Source organism: Salminus brasiliensis, chromosome 17 (assembly GCF_030463535.1).
Source record: "Salminus brasiliensis chromosome 17, fSalBra1.hap2, whole genome shotgun sequence".
NCBI lineage: Eukaryota > Metazoa > Chordata > Actinopteri > Characiformes > Bryconidae > Salminus > Salminus brasiliensis.
Window position 1 is genome coordinate 35,245,308 of NC_132894.1, and position 17,500 is coordinate 35,262,807.

At 43.1% G+C, this 17,500-nt stretch overlaps 1 protein-coding gene across 1 annotated transcript; it reads right to left on the reverse strand.

Annotated features, from left to right (window-relative positions):
- Positions 1 to 3,050: 3,050 nt before the first annotated feature.
- Positions 3,051 to 7,776, reverse strand: mex3b (mex-3 RNA binding family member B). Its single transcript, XM_072660204.1, has 2 exons — positions 6,994 to 7,776; positions 3,051 to 6,040 (listed from the first exon to the last, which is right to left on the reverse strand). The coding sequence occupies exons 1-2, from the start codon at positions 7,220 to 7,222 to the stop codon at positions 4,659 to 4,661; spliced, it is 1,611 nt and encodes a 536-aa protein (XP_072516305.1). The 5' UTR covers positions 7,223 to 7,776; the 3' UTR covers positions 3,051 to 4,658.
- Positions 7,777 to 17,500: the final 9,724 nt, after the last annotated feature.

The window sequence follows — 17,500 nt, forward strand, 5'->3', positions numbered from 1 at the left end:
AGCTCTGAGACCGGCCGTGCCGTGAATGTGACCTTTGGCCTGATTGTATTTATAAGCAAGAGCAGCAGGAGCTGTTAGCTGGAAGGATAATGACAAAAGTATTGGGACACCTGCTAATTTATTGTTTCTTTTGAAATGAAGAGCTTCAGAAAGAGCTGATCCTGCTTTCGTTGTTAGAGTAACTGCCTCTACTGTCCAGGGTAGAAGGAAGAAGGCTTTCTACTAGATTTGGGGGGAGCATTGTTGTGAGGATTTGGTTGCATTCAGAGACAAAAGCAAGGTTAGTGAGGTCAGGATGTTGGATGAGCATCACCCCGCCTCATCCCATTAAAAAGTACTGGGTGGAGCTCCACCACCAGCCACCATTCCAGAGAACACAGTTCTTCCATTGCTCCACAGCTCCTCAATGCTGGGGGGCTTTATATACCCCCTCCAGACCATGCCTGGCATTAGGAGTGGGCTTTAGGAGGGTCATGTGTATTATCAGCTTTAGTGATTCCTATTCTATTGGCAGTTCTTCTCTACAGTGCATTTGCACATCTGTGTCAGCAATGGGTGCAACCCAAAGCAGTGGAATGCACTCATTAGAAGGGGTGTCCACAAACATTTGGACACAGTGTAGAACAGCCAGTAGAGAACATTCAAAAACATGTTTACAGCTTTGTAGCAACAGTAAGTGGCCTAAAGTACCCGGACTAAAAACTGCTTGCATTAATCTACATCAAAGCACATGCCATGCAAGGTTCTAAGAAGAACCACTGTGTGGAACCTAGTGTAAAAAGGAGATTTGTGCGGGTGAAGAACCTTTCAAATGCAGTTGAAGAATTCCTACTAGAACCTTTCAGGTTTTCTGTAAACTGTAAAAAGCTGTCTAACCAAAACGGGTTCTACCCTCACGCTGTAGTGCACAGCAAGAGAGGAACCCTTTTTGGTGCCAAACACAGCCACACACAAAAATGCAGTCTTAGCAAAAAAGGGTCTATACAGTGCTGAAATGGGGTTTCTTGGTTCACAGCAGTAGAGTAGGGAAGCTTTACGGTGCTTTAAAGAACCCTAAACAAAAAAAAACACTCTAAGCAAAAGGGTTCTGTAGAGGACTGAAAAATAAAAAGAGGTATTACATGTGAGAAGAACCCTTTAAACCAAGCATAAAGAACCACCTACGCTTTTACACTTAACCATTGCCTTTACCGAAGAACCCGGTTATTGTGTGGAACCTTTCAGAGGTTTAAAGCACCTTCACAAAACACAAACAGGTTCTATTCCAAGTATCATGCAGAGGTTCTTCATCCCTTAAAATGTTCCTCAGTCACTCACACATACCTCATTTGCTGAAGAACCATCCATTAAAAGCTTTTTAGAGAACCAAAAGTGGTTCTTCTACAGCAGGACTTGCAAAGTTGGATCATGAGGACACTTTTGGCCCGGGGTACAATCTAAGCAAGAAGGGTTCCATGATTCGTGACAACAGCAGAACCCGTTTCTGTGGAATACAAAGCCATGTTCTAAGGTTCCTTAAAAAAACATCTACAAGAGGTTTATTTACATTGTAAATAAAGAACCATGTAATCAGGCAACGATCCATTTTAGCACTTGTATGTTTTTTTAAATAGAAGTACCGCCTTTACCAGAGCCCTTGAAGAACCCTTATGCAGGGGGTGTATATGCTCAGTGAGTTCTAAATAATAACCATTTCATTTAGACGATGGTCATGTGAAATGTAAAGACAGTGGTTCCAGATAACAGAACCCTTGGAGAATCCTTTCTATAGGGTGTGTGTATATGCTTAATAAAAAGAGAGATATATGGAACCACTGTCTTTACAACAGAACCCTTGGAGAACCCTTGGATGAATATGAACCATTTTAACCAGGCAAATGATGGCCAAGTAATATATGTGGAACCACTGTTTGTACAACAGAACCCTTGGGGAACCCTTTCAAAAGAGCTTAAAGCTTAAAAAAGAGAGTTCAAAATAATAAATAATAACAATTTCAATTTGACCAGGTAAAGGATGGTCTTGTGAAATATATGGAACCACTGTCTTTACAACAGAACCCTTGGAGAACCCTTTCTATAGGGTGTGGCCAAGTAATATATTGTGATATATAACCCTTTCTGTATGGTGTGTATTTGCTAAAAAAGAGAGTTCTAAAACATGAATAGTAACCATTTTGACCAGCCAGTGACAAGCACGGCCAAGTAAAATATATGGAACCACTGTCTTTACAACAGAACCCTTGGAGAACCAATTTCTATATGATGTGTATTTGCTAACAAAAAAAGAGAGTTCTAAATAATAAATAATAACCATTTCAGTTTGACCAGGTAAAGGATGGTCATGTGAAATGTAAAGACAGTGGTTCCATAAAACAGAACCCTTGGAGAACCCTTTCTATATGGTGTGTATATGCTTGAAAAAAAAGAGTTCTAAATAATAACCATTTCAGTTTGACCAGGTAAAGGATGGTCTTGTGAAATATATATATGGAACCACTGTCTTTACAACAGAACCCTTGGATGAATATGAACCATTTTAACCAGGCAAATGATGGCCAAGTAATATTTGTGGAACCACTGTTTGTACAACAGAACCCTTGGAGATCCCTTTTTATAGGGGGTGTATAAAAGAGCTTAAAGCTTTAAAAAGAGGGTTCTAAATAATAATTAATAACTATTTCAGTTTGATCAGGCAAAGTACAGCCAAGTAAAATATATGGAACCACTGTCTTTACAACAGAACCCTTGGAGAACCCTTTCTATAGGGCGTGTATTTGCTTGAAAAAAGAGAGTTCTAAATAATAACCATTTCAGTTTGACCAGGTAAAGGATGGTCTTGTGAAATATATATATATGGAACCACTGTCTTTACAACAGAACCCTTGGAGAACCAATTTCTATAGGGTGTGTATATTAACATAATGTTGCTAGCATTTTTAGAACCCATGCATCTATAGGACTAGTACCACTGAGTGCCGTCTCTGCAGATGAGTGACTACAGTGTCAGATAAACCAGGCTTACAGTGTAAGAAGTGAAGCAACACACCTCATGTTCATGTACCATTTTATTGGACTTATATAGAAATACTTAAAAAAACATGAAGTAGCACCATTACTTAAGTTTTACTTTATCATGTAGAACTTTAAATGTCAGAAAAATAAAACTCTTGATACATTTTTCAAATCTTGTTTCAGCAAATATAATATTAGTATTCGACCATGAGGTTAAAGGCCATTTTTTATCATAAAATAAAATATACTTTGTTTTTAAACTTTGCTCAATAAAGTACTTTTACGCTCAAGTAACTTCACCTACATATACATAAACAAGTGGTAAACAAACGTATTAAAATAGAAATACTAAAACTATAGTGGTGCAACAGAAGTCTGTAAACCCACTGGAATCTAATTCATACAAATTTTAGAAAGCATAAACGGTTCCTTTTGTCCAACTTACTAAGTTTTATACATTTGAATGTTTCGTAATAATATAGAATAAAATATGCTTTATATTACTGAATAAAAAATATGCTGGGTGAAACGGATTTAAAAGACTTTCAATGTTGTTGTTGTTGTTGTTGTTGTCCTCTGTTTGTTTGTTTGTTTGTTTTTTGCTGAACCTATAAACCCTCAGTCCCAACAACAGAATACTGTTTTTTTCTTCCCGATTTTTCTTAAACATCCATCCGCGTTTGTGTTGTGTTTCTTTGCGTGATATTAAAATAATACAGTGTTCGTTGCCGTAAGGCCATACTAAAAATAAAAGATATTTGACCCCAGCTACAAAAAAGTTCACTGAACTTAAATTAAAATATTTGTAAACATCTTTGCAATACGAAATATAATCTTTCAAGTCAAAAAAGAATAAAATACTTCAATCTGTATTAATGCAATTAATATTTAAAACTCGACATGTGGATTTCTCTCCGCACTGTTGTTGTTGCTGTTGTTGTTTGTTTCTCTTCTTTGTTCTGTACATATATTTTTATATATATATATATATATATATGCAGGATATGTTGTTGCTCTGACGCTGCAGTATCTCCACTGTCGCCGCTGTAAGTCTATTAATGCTGTTAGAGTTAAAAAGCCCTGGGACTTACGCGTCCACCTGCTCGGCTAGCGGTTTACATTCCCTCAGTGTACAAATCGACAGGCCGGGGTGTTGTCGTTGTTGTCGTTTGTGGGTTTTTTTTATGCTAACAGTCGAACGGAACGGGAACTGACGGAATCGGGTACCTCTGGCGAGACTGGCGTCCTCGGCGGAACTTCATCCATTTGTACATTATTTGACCATAACTTTTTTTTTTGTTTACTAGAACTATTGATTACTAAGCTTTAATATTTAAAACATGCATTAGATGTTGAAAATATTTGTCCCAAGCTACAGTACAGTTATAAACAATTACACCGGAGCCCTCTAATCGGGTGTCCCTTTTTGGATACTGCAGCTTTCACATACATATGTATATACACACATATGATAAACACGTCTGTATTATTAGGAGTTTTCGTAAAGCCATAAGAACGGGAGTTTGTAGGGAAGTGTTCGCTCGTTCGGTCTTGTTGGTTCTTGTTGCTATTGTAGTCACGGGGGCATGTCGTCGTCGTCGTTGTCCTCTTTTTTTTATGCATTTACTGTTAGTTTGTTTGTTTTTTTAAGAAAATATACGTATTGCCTGAGTAACTGCAGCGTGGCAGACGGGGCATTCCGGCTCGTTCCGCTCGCAGATGCGGTTGGCGCACTCCATGCAGAACAGGTTGTGGCCGCAGGGCACCAGGGCGGCGATCACCTCGCTCTCGAAGCAAACCGAGCAGTCCCGGCTGCCCTTGCGGCTGGTCCCCGAGGAAGAGGAGGAAGAGGACGACGAGGAAGAGGCCGAGGAGTCGGAGGGCACCAGGGCGGGGATGCCAGTGGGCGAATAGCCAGGGAAGGTCAGGGAACCTCCGCCGGGGTCGCTGCGGACCCTCCGGGCCAGCGGGTGCTCGCTGCCTCCCACGTGGTGCAGGGGCGGGGACAGCCTGGGCTGGCCACAGTTGACCCCGTTCGCCCTCCTCTGATTGGCCAGCAGACCGTTGGCGTTGGTGGTGGTGGTGGAAGCATTGTTGGCGGGGAAGATGGAGGAGGGCGGGGAGGAGCTTGTGCCGTTGGCGCGCTCGTACTGGGACCAAAGCAAGCCAGGGGGCGCCGGAGTGGGGTCGAATCCCGGCGAAGGGTCGAAGCTCATGTCGCCGCAGTCTGGCGAGATCACGTCGCTGCTGTAGACGAAGCCGTTACCGTTGACCACGTTGACGTTCAGGTTGTTGTTGTTGTTGTTGCCGTTGCTGGAGGCCGTGTAGCTGAGGGCGGGGCTCGGCGGGCTGTAGTCTGGCAGCCTCGTGCCGCCGTTGGTGCCGAAGTACGAGTCGGTGGAGGCGCTCCCCAGAGAGCTGGAGCTGTCGTTGCGGTAGTTGGAGAAGGGCTTGCGGCCAGAGTTGGGCGTCACGCCCGAGCCGGTCTTGTTGCTCCACAGGCCTGCGTGGTGGCCGTGCAGGTCGAAGCCCACGTCCGTGCCATTGGCGTGGAAGTCGTTCTCGTCCGAGCTGAACTCGATCAGGCCTCCCGTCCGCATGGCGATGTGCGCCTCGATCTCCTCTCGGGCGCGGTCCACGTTCTCCGGCATGCCGGTGACCTCGAAGACCGGCTCTTTGTCCCGGCTGGGGGTGACGATGTAGGTGTGCGTCTGCTGCTGGATGCGCTTGATGGTGGCTCCCTTGGGCCCCACCACCAGACCGACCACTCTGTAGGGCACCCGCACCTGGATGGTGGTCTGACCGGGAAGGTTGGGAGGGCCGGGCACGGGCGTGCTCCCGTTCAGGCTGCTGTTTTTGTTCCGCGACGCTCGGATCATGGAGAAGTGCTCCGCCGCAGAGATGATCTCCCTCCGAGCCATGGCTACATCCTCCCTCCTGCCTGTCACAACAAAGACCGGCTCCTCCCCTCGCACCGGAGTCTTGATATAGGTGTTGGTCTTTGCTCGCAGGGCTTTGATTTTGCAACCTGCGTTGGGACGGATCAGGAAGGGGAGGGAAAATAAGAGAGAGGGGGAAACGAAACGAACGTCAACAGTGCTGCGTAATGGGACATGATCAGATAGACAGTCAGGCAAACTAAACAAACGATGACAATGATGATGATGATGATGATGGTGGTGGTGATGATAGTGGTGGTGGTGGCATCACCCTCAGCAGCAGAGCTTCTGAGCAGGGCAGCTCACTCCTCTTTGTTGTTGTTGCACAGCATAAATTCAAACCACATGCTCGGCTACATGACATACAGCAGTACAGGTCAAAAATAGCACGGGAGGAGGAGGTGGAGGAGGTGGAGGAGGAGGAGGAGGAGGAAAGGGGGGAAAACATGGAAAACTGAGGCTTTTCCTGCTGAAAGGTCCGAAAACAAGCCTGCTCATTGTCTGTGGCACAAGATAAGCTGCATCACCAGAGCTTCATACAGCAGATGCAGTGTAAACAAACCCAGTCCACACCAGCAGCCCCCTTCTGAGGAGGGAGGGAGGTAGTGAGGCAGTGAGGGAGGTGGGGGGCTCTCTAAAGTGGGCCAGCAATGATATAACATGACAAAGAGAGGCTGCTGCAGGAGCTCTGTGATGCCACTGCCCTGCTTCTGCGCCCACAAACATGCTAAGGTGAAAATAGGCTACTGTGTCTGGTGAATATATGAGCCAGCAGTTTGTGCATGCATGCATGGCGCCTGCCTGGCAAGCCTCTGGCCCACAAAGGCGAGGGGAAGGGAGGGGAGGGAGGGACGAAGGAGCGAGGCAGGCAGGGAGGGGTGGAGGGAGGGGAGGGGAGGAGGGTGGAGGGGGGGGCAGTGAGTGTGTTTTAAACAAAGAAAGAAAGAAAGCAAAAAAAATCAAAAAAAAAAAAATCACAAATCACAAAATCACCCCCCCCCCAACACACACACACACACACACTATCTGACCCAAAGCTTACCTTGTCTGCCCACGATCTCAGCCACATGCTCGGAGCTGGGCACCGGCACACACTCGGTCATGTTGACGCTCTTCTTCCGCGGTTCGTTGTCGTAGGCGCCGGACTCGTCGTTGTCCAGGCCGAGCAGAGACAGCTGGTCCAGGGCGATCTGCAAGGCTCGCTGGTCGTCCAGCGCTTCGCCCTGCTGGCCGCTGCTGCGCTCCATGTCGGCGAACAGCGAGCTGGGCATCTCGGCTGCTGCTCCTGCTGCTCCTGCTGCTGCTCCGGGCTCCTCCGCGGGGCAGGGGAAGTGAGACGGGGGGACCGGAGGAGAAGGAAGAGCCGAAAGAAAGAAACGAGCAGGGTGGGATTGAGCACGGGGGTGACGGGTGGGTAGGGAAGGAGGGGGGGAAGAGGGAGAGGAGAGGAGAGCAGCACCCGGTCAGTCTTGCGAGCCTGGTGCAGAGAGAGAGAGAGAGCGCGCGCGAGGGGAGGAACAACAAAAAAAAAAGCCCCACAGAAGCAGCCGAGCTTCCCTTCCCTTCTCTTCTCTGCCCGTCCTCTCGCTTCCTGTCCCAGTCAGCCGGAGAAAACAAGCAAAACACAGGGGGCTTTCTGCCGGGCCTGGGGGGTCCGGGTGGGGAGGAATCAGTGCAAATCCACAGAAGCAAAGAGTCCCCCCGAAGCAGCGCGTGTGTCAGGAATGCCCGGCGCTGCTGATATTCCTGATATTTGTCCCTTCAGAAGGAGCCCCTCCCTGCTCTCCCTGCTCTCCCTGCTCTCTCAGCTCCTTTCTGTTTGCTGTCTGAGCCGCTGCAGACAGACACGGCCGGCGAGGGGGGCGAGATATGGGGCGATGACGTCACCGGGGCGGACTGGGAGGAGGCTGCGGCGTGGCCTCGGTGCCTCGCATTTGCATACGCTCGGCGGATTGGGCGCTCGGACGCGAGCAGGCCGCGCTGGCCCCGCCCCCCCCCTTCTCGCCACGCTCCCTCCTCCGCCTCCCTCCTTTGTTGTGCTCCCATCAAAACATGAACGACACGGATTTCGAATAAAATTACGCCTCAAATACACACACACACACACACACACACACACACACACTGACACACACACACACACTGACACACACACACACACTGACACACACACACACACACACACACACTGACACACACACACACACACACTGACACACACACATTACCTGACACACACACACTGACACACACACACACACACTGACACACACACACACTGACACACACACACACACACTGACACACACACACACACACACTGACACACACACATTACCTGACACACACACACTGACACACACACACACACACACACTGACACACACACACACGGACACACACACACACACACACTGACACACACACATTACCTGACACACACACACTGACACACACACAGACACACACACACACAGACACACACATTAACTGACACACACACACAGACACACACACATTAACTGACACACACACACTGACACACACACACACAGACACACACACACACACACTGACACACACACACACACACAGACACACACACACACTGACAGACACACACTGACACACACAGACACACACTGACACACATTAACTGACACACAGACACACACACTGACACACACACACACACTGACACACATTAACTGACACACAGACACACACACTGACACACACACACAGACACACACTGACACACACACACACACACATTAACTGACACACACACACACACATTAACTGACACACATTAACTGTGAACCTTCACAGAACATGGTTCTATGGTTCTATGTTTGAGGTTTAATATATCATATAAAGGTCCTACACAAAAATAACGCCCTGGACCCACAGAAGAACCTCTTTTGGTTCTCTAATAAAACAAAAGAAAGGTTTCAATCATGATGTAAAGGTTCTAGATTCTTAAAAAAAAACATTGGGGTGTCACATAACTTCTCTGGTTCCCTAATAATAAAAAAAGGTTTCAACCATGATGTAAAGGTACTAGATTCTTGAAAGAAACAACAACATTGTGATGCCACAGAACCTCTTTTGGTTCTCTAATAAAACAAAGAAAGGTTTAAAACATGATGTAAAGGTTCTAGATTCTTAAAAAAACATTGTGATGCCACAGAACCTATTTTGGCCCTCTAATAAAACTAAAATGTTTAAAACATGATGTAAAGGTTCTAGATTCTTAAAGAAGCACTGAGTGATGCCACAGAACCTCTTTTCAATCCCTAATAATACAAAAAAGATTTAAAACATGTTGTAAAGGTTCTAGACATTTCTAAAAAAAAAAACTTGAATATTTCCATAGACAAACCACTTTGATCCCCTAATAAACCAAAAAATGTTAAACATATTAACATAAATGTTCTAGACTCGACAAAAGTGCTATAAATGGTTCTTTGAGCAACGCCACAGAGGAACCATAAACATTGCCTAAAAGATGTTTGATTTGTGAGTGTGGAGAACCTTTATTATTACCTTTATTGAACATTCACATAACCACAGAAGGTTCTACACTCTGAAAAAATAAGAACCACACCACAAAAGAAACCATCTCTGGGTCCCTAAAGCCCCGAACCATGTTTGAAAAAGAGATTTTTATGAGTGTGTGGAACCTTAGAACTTTAAACTCACATCCACACACATCTCTAAAGAACCATCTCTAAAGTCCCTTATAAAGAGTCCATTATGAGGGACTTTTAGGGAACCAAAAAAAACCTTCGTTAGGGCGGTGTAAAGAACCCTTTATTTTTTTTTAGAATATTAGAATATACAGAAAAAAGGTTCCTATGTGGTTCTTGGCTTGGGTGGTTCTGAGGGAAGCACTTATAGAGAACCTTTACATTCCTGGGTTCCTCACCCTCGATCACTTTCTCACTTGCCTTTCACAGTGGTTCTTTATAGGTTCTTTCACATTCACAGCCAGGGTTCTAAAAGTGGTTCTTCTGCGGTTCTGTTTTATTTTGAGGAGCTGACCCACTTTGCTCTTGCATGTAAACAAACACACCTGACTCTAACACTCGTCCCGCTGTTAGCCTCTGTGATTGTGTTTATGTGCCTATTGATTTTCTGTTCGGCTGACCGCTGCCGTCCAGGTCCGCCGAAGTGACCCAGCGAGGCCTCAGGCCTGCAGGAACACAGGGCAGATATCAGCCCTGACCTTTCACTTGAGGTAACCTGTACTGTAATGCCATCATCTCATGAAGGGGTGTGAAAGGGAATCTATTCAGATCAATTGATCGGGAAGTGCTCTATCTGCGTAAGGCAAACAGCTTTTAAACGGGCCGTTGACCTCTTGACCTTTGGAAAAACGTTGTTGTTGTGGAGTGCTTTCTGGAATGGGAACTTATGGGGGACTTTTGATAAACTTGAAAGAACCCTCACATTGATTACGTAAAGGTTCTACACCCTCAAAATGTTGAGGAACACTGCAGAAGAACCGCTTTGGCTCTAAGACAAAACAGAGATGCTCAAAACAGAGACTCAAACCCGTAAACATCTACAAAGTTCTCCACGGCCTCTTTCGGTTTTACTCTTTACCGAATGTGTTGCTCAGAATGGAAACAGTGTTTTGAAAGGGCTCATATCCTGGAAAATGACCGAAAACCCCCCCACAGAAGAACCACTTTTGGTTCTCTAATGAAACAAAAAAGCAATAACATATTATGTAAAGGTTCTAGACTGAAATAAGTGCTATAAATAGTTCTTTAAGCAATACCACAGAAGAACCATAAACATTGTCTGAAAGATGTGTGATGCATGAGTATGGAGAACCTCGTTTTAACTATTTAAAGAACATTAACATTTTAAAAGGTTCTACACCCTTAAGAATACTTTGGTTCCTTGTTAAGAAGTGTGAGTCTGAAGAACCTTTCTAAAACCTTCACAAAACAGAACGGTGCTACATTCTGTGCCACAAATGATTTCTCTGAGCAACAGCACAGCAGAACCGTCTTTGTGTCTCCAAAGAACCATGTTTAAATCTGTGAGTCTGAAGAACCTTCATTAAACATTTTTGAGCAGCGCTACACCAGAACCATCGTCGGTACCCCAATGAAACATGTTCATGAACACGGTTTAAGACATAATGTAAAGGTTCTAGACTCTGAAAATATACTGCAAATAGTCATTTGAGCAATAAGACAGAGGAACCGCAGTTAGTTCCCTTTAGAACCATGTTTTTAAAAAAGATATTTAAAGAACATTGGTTCTTTAAGGTTCTACACTCTTAAAAAAAGTATTTCAAATTGTTCTTTGAGCAACGCCATTAAAAGAACTATCTTTGTTTCCTAAAGAACCATGTTTTTAAAAAAGGAGCATAGATCTGAAGAATCTTTCTAAAACTTTAAAGAACCTTCACAAAACAGAAAGGTTCTACACTCTTAAACAAGTGCCACAAATGGTTCTCCTGAGCAACACGACAGAGAAAACACCCCCTAGAACCAGCTGTAAGTGTAAAAACTCTTTGTAACAGTTCTACACCCATTTATGGTTCTTCCTAGAACTTTTACATCACGCTGAGGTGCCTCTATCTCTAAAGAACCACCCATGAACTAAACTGTGGATCAGCAAGCATGTCATGAAGTGAAACTGCTAGCATTCAACAAAGGGTTCTCCGAGCCATGACAGGCCAGGAGAACCGTTTCTGTACCTTTTGAAGGTGTTTCTACTCAGGTCAGTTTATCTGGATGTGCTCCCTGTACAAGGTAAGCGGGCTGTTGACCCACTGACCTGTGGGAGAACGTGGTTCTGGAGTCGGGGTGTTTGCTGGAATGTGTGCTGAGAGGAAAGAAACAGACTGAAGGTTATTTTTATTTGCGCTGGAAGAAACGGAACGCTGGAAATAGTCTCGGCTCCGTTACGGAACTGACTTTATTACAAGTGACTGACAATTACAGCAAAATTCTGTATGAGGAACAACATGCCCGGACATGCTCCTGTCCTGAGTGTCTCTCTCTCTCTCTCTCTCTCTCTCTCTCTCTCTCTCTCTCTCTGAATAGATCGGGCTCTCAGAGCACTGCGGTTCTAGTTACACAACTGCTTATTATAAACAGCGCTTAGAACCGTTTACAAAACTCCTTATATATATAGCAATCTAGAACACAGTATAGTTTGGTAAAACTACACCCTTAAAAAAGACAGGGTCTGAGCGAGGCCATACAAGAACCACTTTGGGTTAGTTGCATGTAAGGAACCTTTAAACTTCAAAGAACCTTCACACAGCCTAAGTAACGGTTCTACACTCAAAAAAGGATCCGAGCAAGGCCATAAAGGAATCGTTTTGGTCTTCTCTGATTGTGAAGAACCTTTAAATTGGAAAGAACCTTCACATAGACTATTTAAAGGTTCCACACCTAAAAAAAGGATCTGAGCGAGGCCATACAAGAACCAATTTGGGTTTGTTGTGTGCGAGGAACCTTTCAACTTCAAAGATCCTTCACATCACCTATTTAAAGATTCTACACTGAGCAAGGCTTAAAGGTTCTACACTCAAGAGAGTGTCTGAGTGAGGCCATAAAGAACCATTTTGATCTTCCCAGATTGTGAGGAACCTTTAAATTGGAAAGAACCTTCACATAACCTATTTAAAGGTTCTACATTCAAGACAGGGTCTGATAGAGGCCATGCAAGAACCACTTTGGGTTTGTTGCATGTAGGGAACCTTTCAACTTTTACATAACCTATTTAAAGGTTCTACCCTCAAGAGAGGGTCTGAGCGAGGCCATGAAGGAACCGTTTTAGTCTTCCAAGATTGCGAGGAACCTTTTAATTGGAAAGAACCTTCACATAGACTATTTAAAGGTTCCACACTCCTATAAGAGAAAGGATCTGAGTGAGGCCATACAAGAACCGCTTTGCTGTTCCTGGTGTGAGGAACCTTTACACTCGGAAGACCCTTCCAATTTTAAGTAAAGGTTCTACACTCTCTGAGTGATGCTATACAAGGTTCCCTGAATATGAGGAACCTTCATATGGCCATTTGGTTCTTGATACAATCAACCACAGAAGGTTTAACACATAATGCATAGGTTCTTGATTCTTTTAAAACGGTGCCTTTGAGTAACACCAAATGAGAACCTCTTTTGGTTCTTGATACAATCAAACACAGAAGGCTTGTAAAGGTTCTAGTAAAGGTGCCACAAATGGGCATTCGAGAAACACCACAGATAAGCCTGTTTTGGTTCCTGATACAGTAAAACCCGTCTCTCAGGACACTGCAGTTCCGCCACTATCGTGTCAGAGTAACTGCGGTTCCACTGTCCTGTCCGAGACGGTGCGCCGGACCTCAGCAAATGGCACCAGCCCCCTCCTCTCTCTTTCAAGACAACTTTCAAACAGCTAGCGGCTAATTGCTGTGTTCAAACACATCTCATTTCCTCTGGACGTCGGCATGTTAGCACCACGGCTGCGGACACCTGGCGTAAGGACTCCAATCTGGACGTCTGAGAGGGGAAAAAATGACCTGACTTAAATCATTAAACACCCACAGAGCTCCAGCACTGCCTCTTTCGGGTTTACTGCAGGCCGACTGTGTGAAAATGAAAAAAGGGCCCAAACCCTGGAAAAAACAGGGGGTCCAGACTCTGCTCTGAATGTAGACAGTCTGCTGTAGTGTGCGGACACTTATGTCCAGTTTTGGCACATATATGGATACTGAGCTTAAAAAAGTACCACATTTTGTTGTGACGTCACAAAACACTGCCACAACAAATGAAAGGTTCTTTGAGCGATGCCACAGGAGAACCACCTTTGGTTGCATAAAGAACCACGTTTGTAACAAAGATGAGTGTAAATATCAAGAACCTTTACATCGAGCCATGGTTCTTTAGACTTAATTAGTTATACAGAGTGTTTTTAGCCCGGAATGAGAAATCAATACAAGGCAGCCAATCAGAATAGAGTTCATTTACATGCACCAGTGTTAACAGTACAGTAACAACACTGTTTCACTTTAAATAAGGTTGGAAAATGATCATTATGGCTGTTTTTTTGTACATAAACCCAGATAAATGGTACAAGCCTCAGAGAACACCAATCGAATACAGACCCTTTAATTATTATATTTGTCTTGTAGGGCTCTGCACAGTGTAGACTTCTTATTTAAACAAAGTTTAATATAATTATTGGTATTATTAGTTTACTGTCTATGTTCTGTATAATATGCACAAGCCCACTGTACTAATTCAAGTGTAAGTATATCATTAAAATCAGTAAAAAAAAAAAATTGTCTATTTCAATGACCCAATGAACCCAAAACATGGTTCCATAAAGCTGCAAATACTTTTAAACAGTCAGAGACAGTATCTGATCTATATTTCACATTTTTGCATAATAAAATATAATAATAATAATTAAATAATTAAATAAAAACCATTAATAATAATAATAATAATACAAAATATATAAATTAAATATATATCAAATGCAGGATATGGGCCTTTTTAAATTGTTTTGTAGGCTTATATATATTATGTAGGCTATATATATATACATATATTGCATAAACTGCTATAAGCCTCAGGGCAAGCAAATAATACATATGTAAATGTATATGTAAATGTAGCGAATGGACCCTTTAATTCTTATTTTTGTTGTGTAAGGCTCTCAACAGCCCCAAAGTCCCTCTCATTTAAATAAAGTATAGTAAAAACAATGCATCTATGTGTATTAATGCAAGTATAAAATCATTCAAATGATATATTTCCATCCATTTTAATGACCTCAACCTTGAGAAGTGACCCCAAAACACTGCACAGCTGCAAATGCTTTCAAACAATCTGAGCCAGTGTCTAATCAATATTTTAAATTGATCACATTTTTGCACAATAACATGCACATCTTTGGTGCATAAACTTTCATAGGCCTCCCATAGGGACAGTAAATATAATTTATGTGTAGGGAATGGGCCCTTTAATTCTTATTTTTGTCATGTTTTAACAGTATAGCCCCCCTCACTGAAAAACAATGCATTGATGTGTATTAATGCAAGCGTAAAATCACCATAACACTGTACAATAATCAGTATTTTTAATCAGTAATTAATCAATATTTCACATTTTACACAACAATATATACATTCTAGTGCCTGAACAGCCATAAAGCCTCAGGGAAAGCACATAATAATACTTGTATCATTAAAATCCAATTTTTCGTCCATTTCAGCGACCTCAACCTTGAGACGTGAGTCCAAAACACTGTACAATAAAGCTGCAAATATTTTCAACCGATCAGAGCCCGCGTCCAATCGATATTTCATTCAGCACACGACTGGGCTATTGAGCAATTAGAGAGCAACAATGCAATTCAGGCGACCCGGCCGTCGCCACTTGGAGCCAAAAGTGTCCCAGTGGGTCCTGCATCTAGACGCAAATGCAGCTATTGTGGGCCCAGCTGGAGGATGGGCTATGGCTTTGGTGGGGGTGGGGAGGGGTGGTGATGGGGTGGTTAAAGGAAGGGGGGTGAGCTTCTTCTTACACAAAGAAAATTTCAAACCAATTCAGAAGCATTGAAACGAGAAGCAGTTGCTTTGTCACCTCAGTGGTGGGGAACAATGGGTATGCTAATATTAACTGCCCCCCAAACATGAGAATGGGCTCAAGCTTCTCTTATTTAACGTTCACCTCCTTTTCTCTTTCTCTTTTCTCTGCTCTCTCCCCCACCACCTCTCCTTTCCTCAGTTTTTTTTGGGGGGTTGGCTGGCATTCGCACTGGGAAACATCTGGAAGGGCATTATGCAAACTCCACACGTATGACATTTGATTATCTCTGGACTGTTTACACATGCCGAGGCCTGAGCGCGCTCATTTGTGGCTGGCAAGCCAGACAGTCTGCATATTTACAGGGTATCAGCGTGTACCGGTGTGAAATAATCGGTTGTAGGGCAGCTGTTGTGATGCAGTGTTTGACTCTGTAATGTGAAGTGCGGCCCATTGGCTAATAGGAGACCCTTTATCCGCACACAACATCAACAATAACGTAACAAGCTGGAAGGAAGGTGTCACTTGATCTTTTGGAGTATTTCATCTCAGAGTAATTGCAGTGTATTCTCATGTTCGAGCGCAGTGAGTCATGCGATTATTACATAAATATGACCTTACATATCCTATAGCAATCAATAGGGTTCACAGCATGGAAAACAAAGGGAGTTGTGTTACAGTTAGCTGCCTACACACACACACTTGTTTATATACAGTGTCAGGACTTTGTGTACTACTAATACAACCCAGTTATAACTTGCACAAAAGTATTGGGACATCTGCGCTCATTCATTGTTTCCCATATATATATATATATATATATATATATATATATATATATATATAAACCTATACATATATAAAGTAACACACTACATCTGCATTATATAAATGTATATAATTGTATATAAAAGTATATGTAATATATATATATGCATCTTTTTGTATCTTATAAAAATAGGCCCCATATATATTTTTGTATTCTATACATATGCATTATATATATATATATATATATATATATATATATATATATATATATAATGCATATGTATAGAATACAAAAATATATATGGGGCCTATATATATATATGCATAATACATGTCTTAATACGATGCATATATTATGTCTACACCAATATACTTCTATAGGATAATAGTACATCCTGAATGTATTATATACATGTCTTATCACACATATATATATATATATATATATATATATATATATATATATATATATATATATATATATATATATATAATTAAGACTTTTTAAGCCTAACCCTAGTCTTAATCTCTGGAACAAAAAGACAAGGATCATCTGGTTGATCCTATTGGTTAGTCTAGTTTTTTTTCTGCATGTACTACAAAGACATTTCTGTCCAAGAAATGTAGAAACACACACACACACACCCGTACACACACCACAGAGATCAAGCCACAGAGGTTATCTTAAAACCAACCCTTTTGTTTTCTTTCCAAACTCGTTTCAGCCGCCGTCTCTCTGCAGCTCGTCCTCAGACTGAGCGCCGGGTTGTGGGCCGTGGTAATGAGGAACAGCCTTTACTTGTTAGCGTCTCCTCAGGGCCGCTCACAGATCCCGTTTCACCGTGCCTGGACTGAGGGAAGTAAAGGGAAAGGATTAATAATGATAATACTGATCATCGGCATAATAATAACAGTTATGATATGGATGTGGAGGGAGGAGGTGTTCAGCATTCTCCACTGCCGCCCTTCAGTGAAGTCAGAGATCTTCTGTTCTCCACACTTCTCTTTATTCAGTTCCTCTGGTTAGAATTCCAGACGGGATTCAGCTCACTCCGCTATACTGTAAAAAAGCACATCTGAGAAGTACATTACATCAATATTTATATCTTGGAAGAAGTGTCCACTTGGGTCCGGCATGAGGAATATTTTGCACGAGGGCTATGGGGATGTGTTTTGTTCTCCTGCTGGACAAAAGACACGACTGAAGGTTAGCGTTCTCTGAGGATCGGC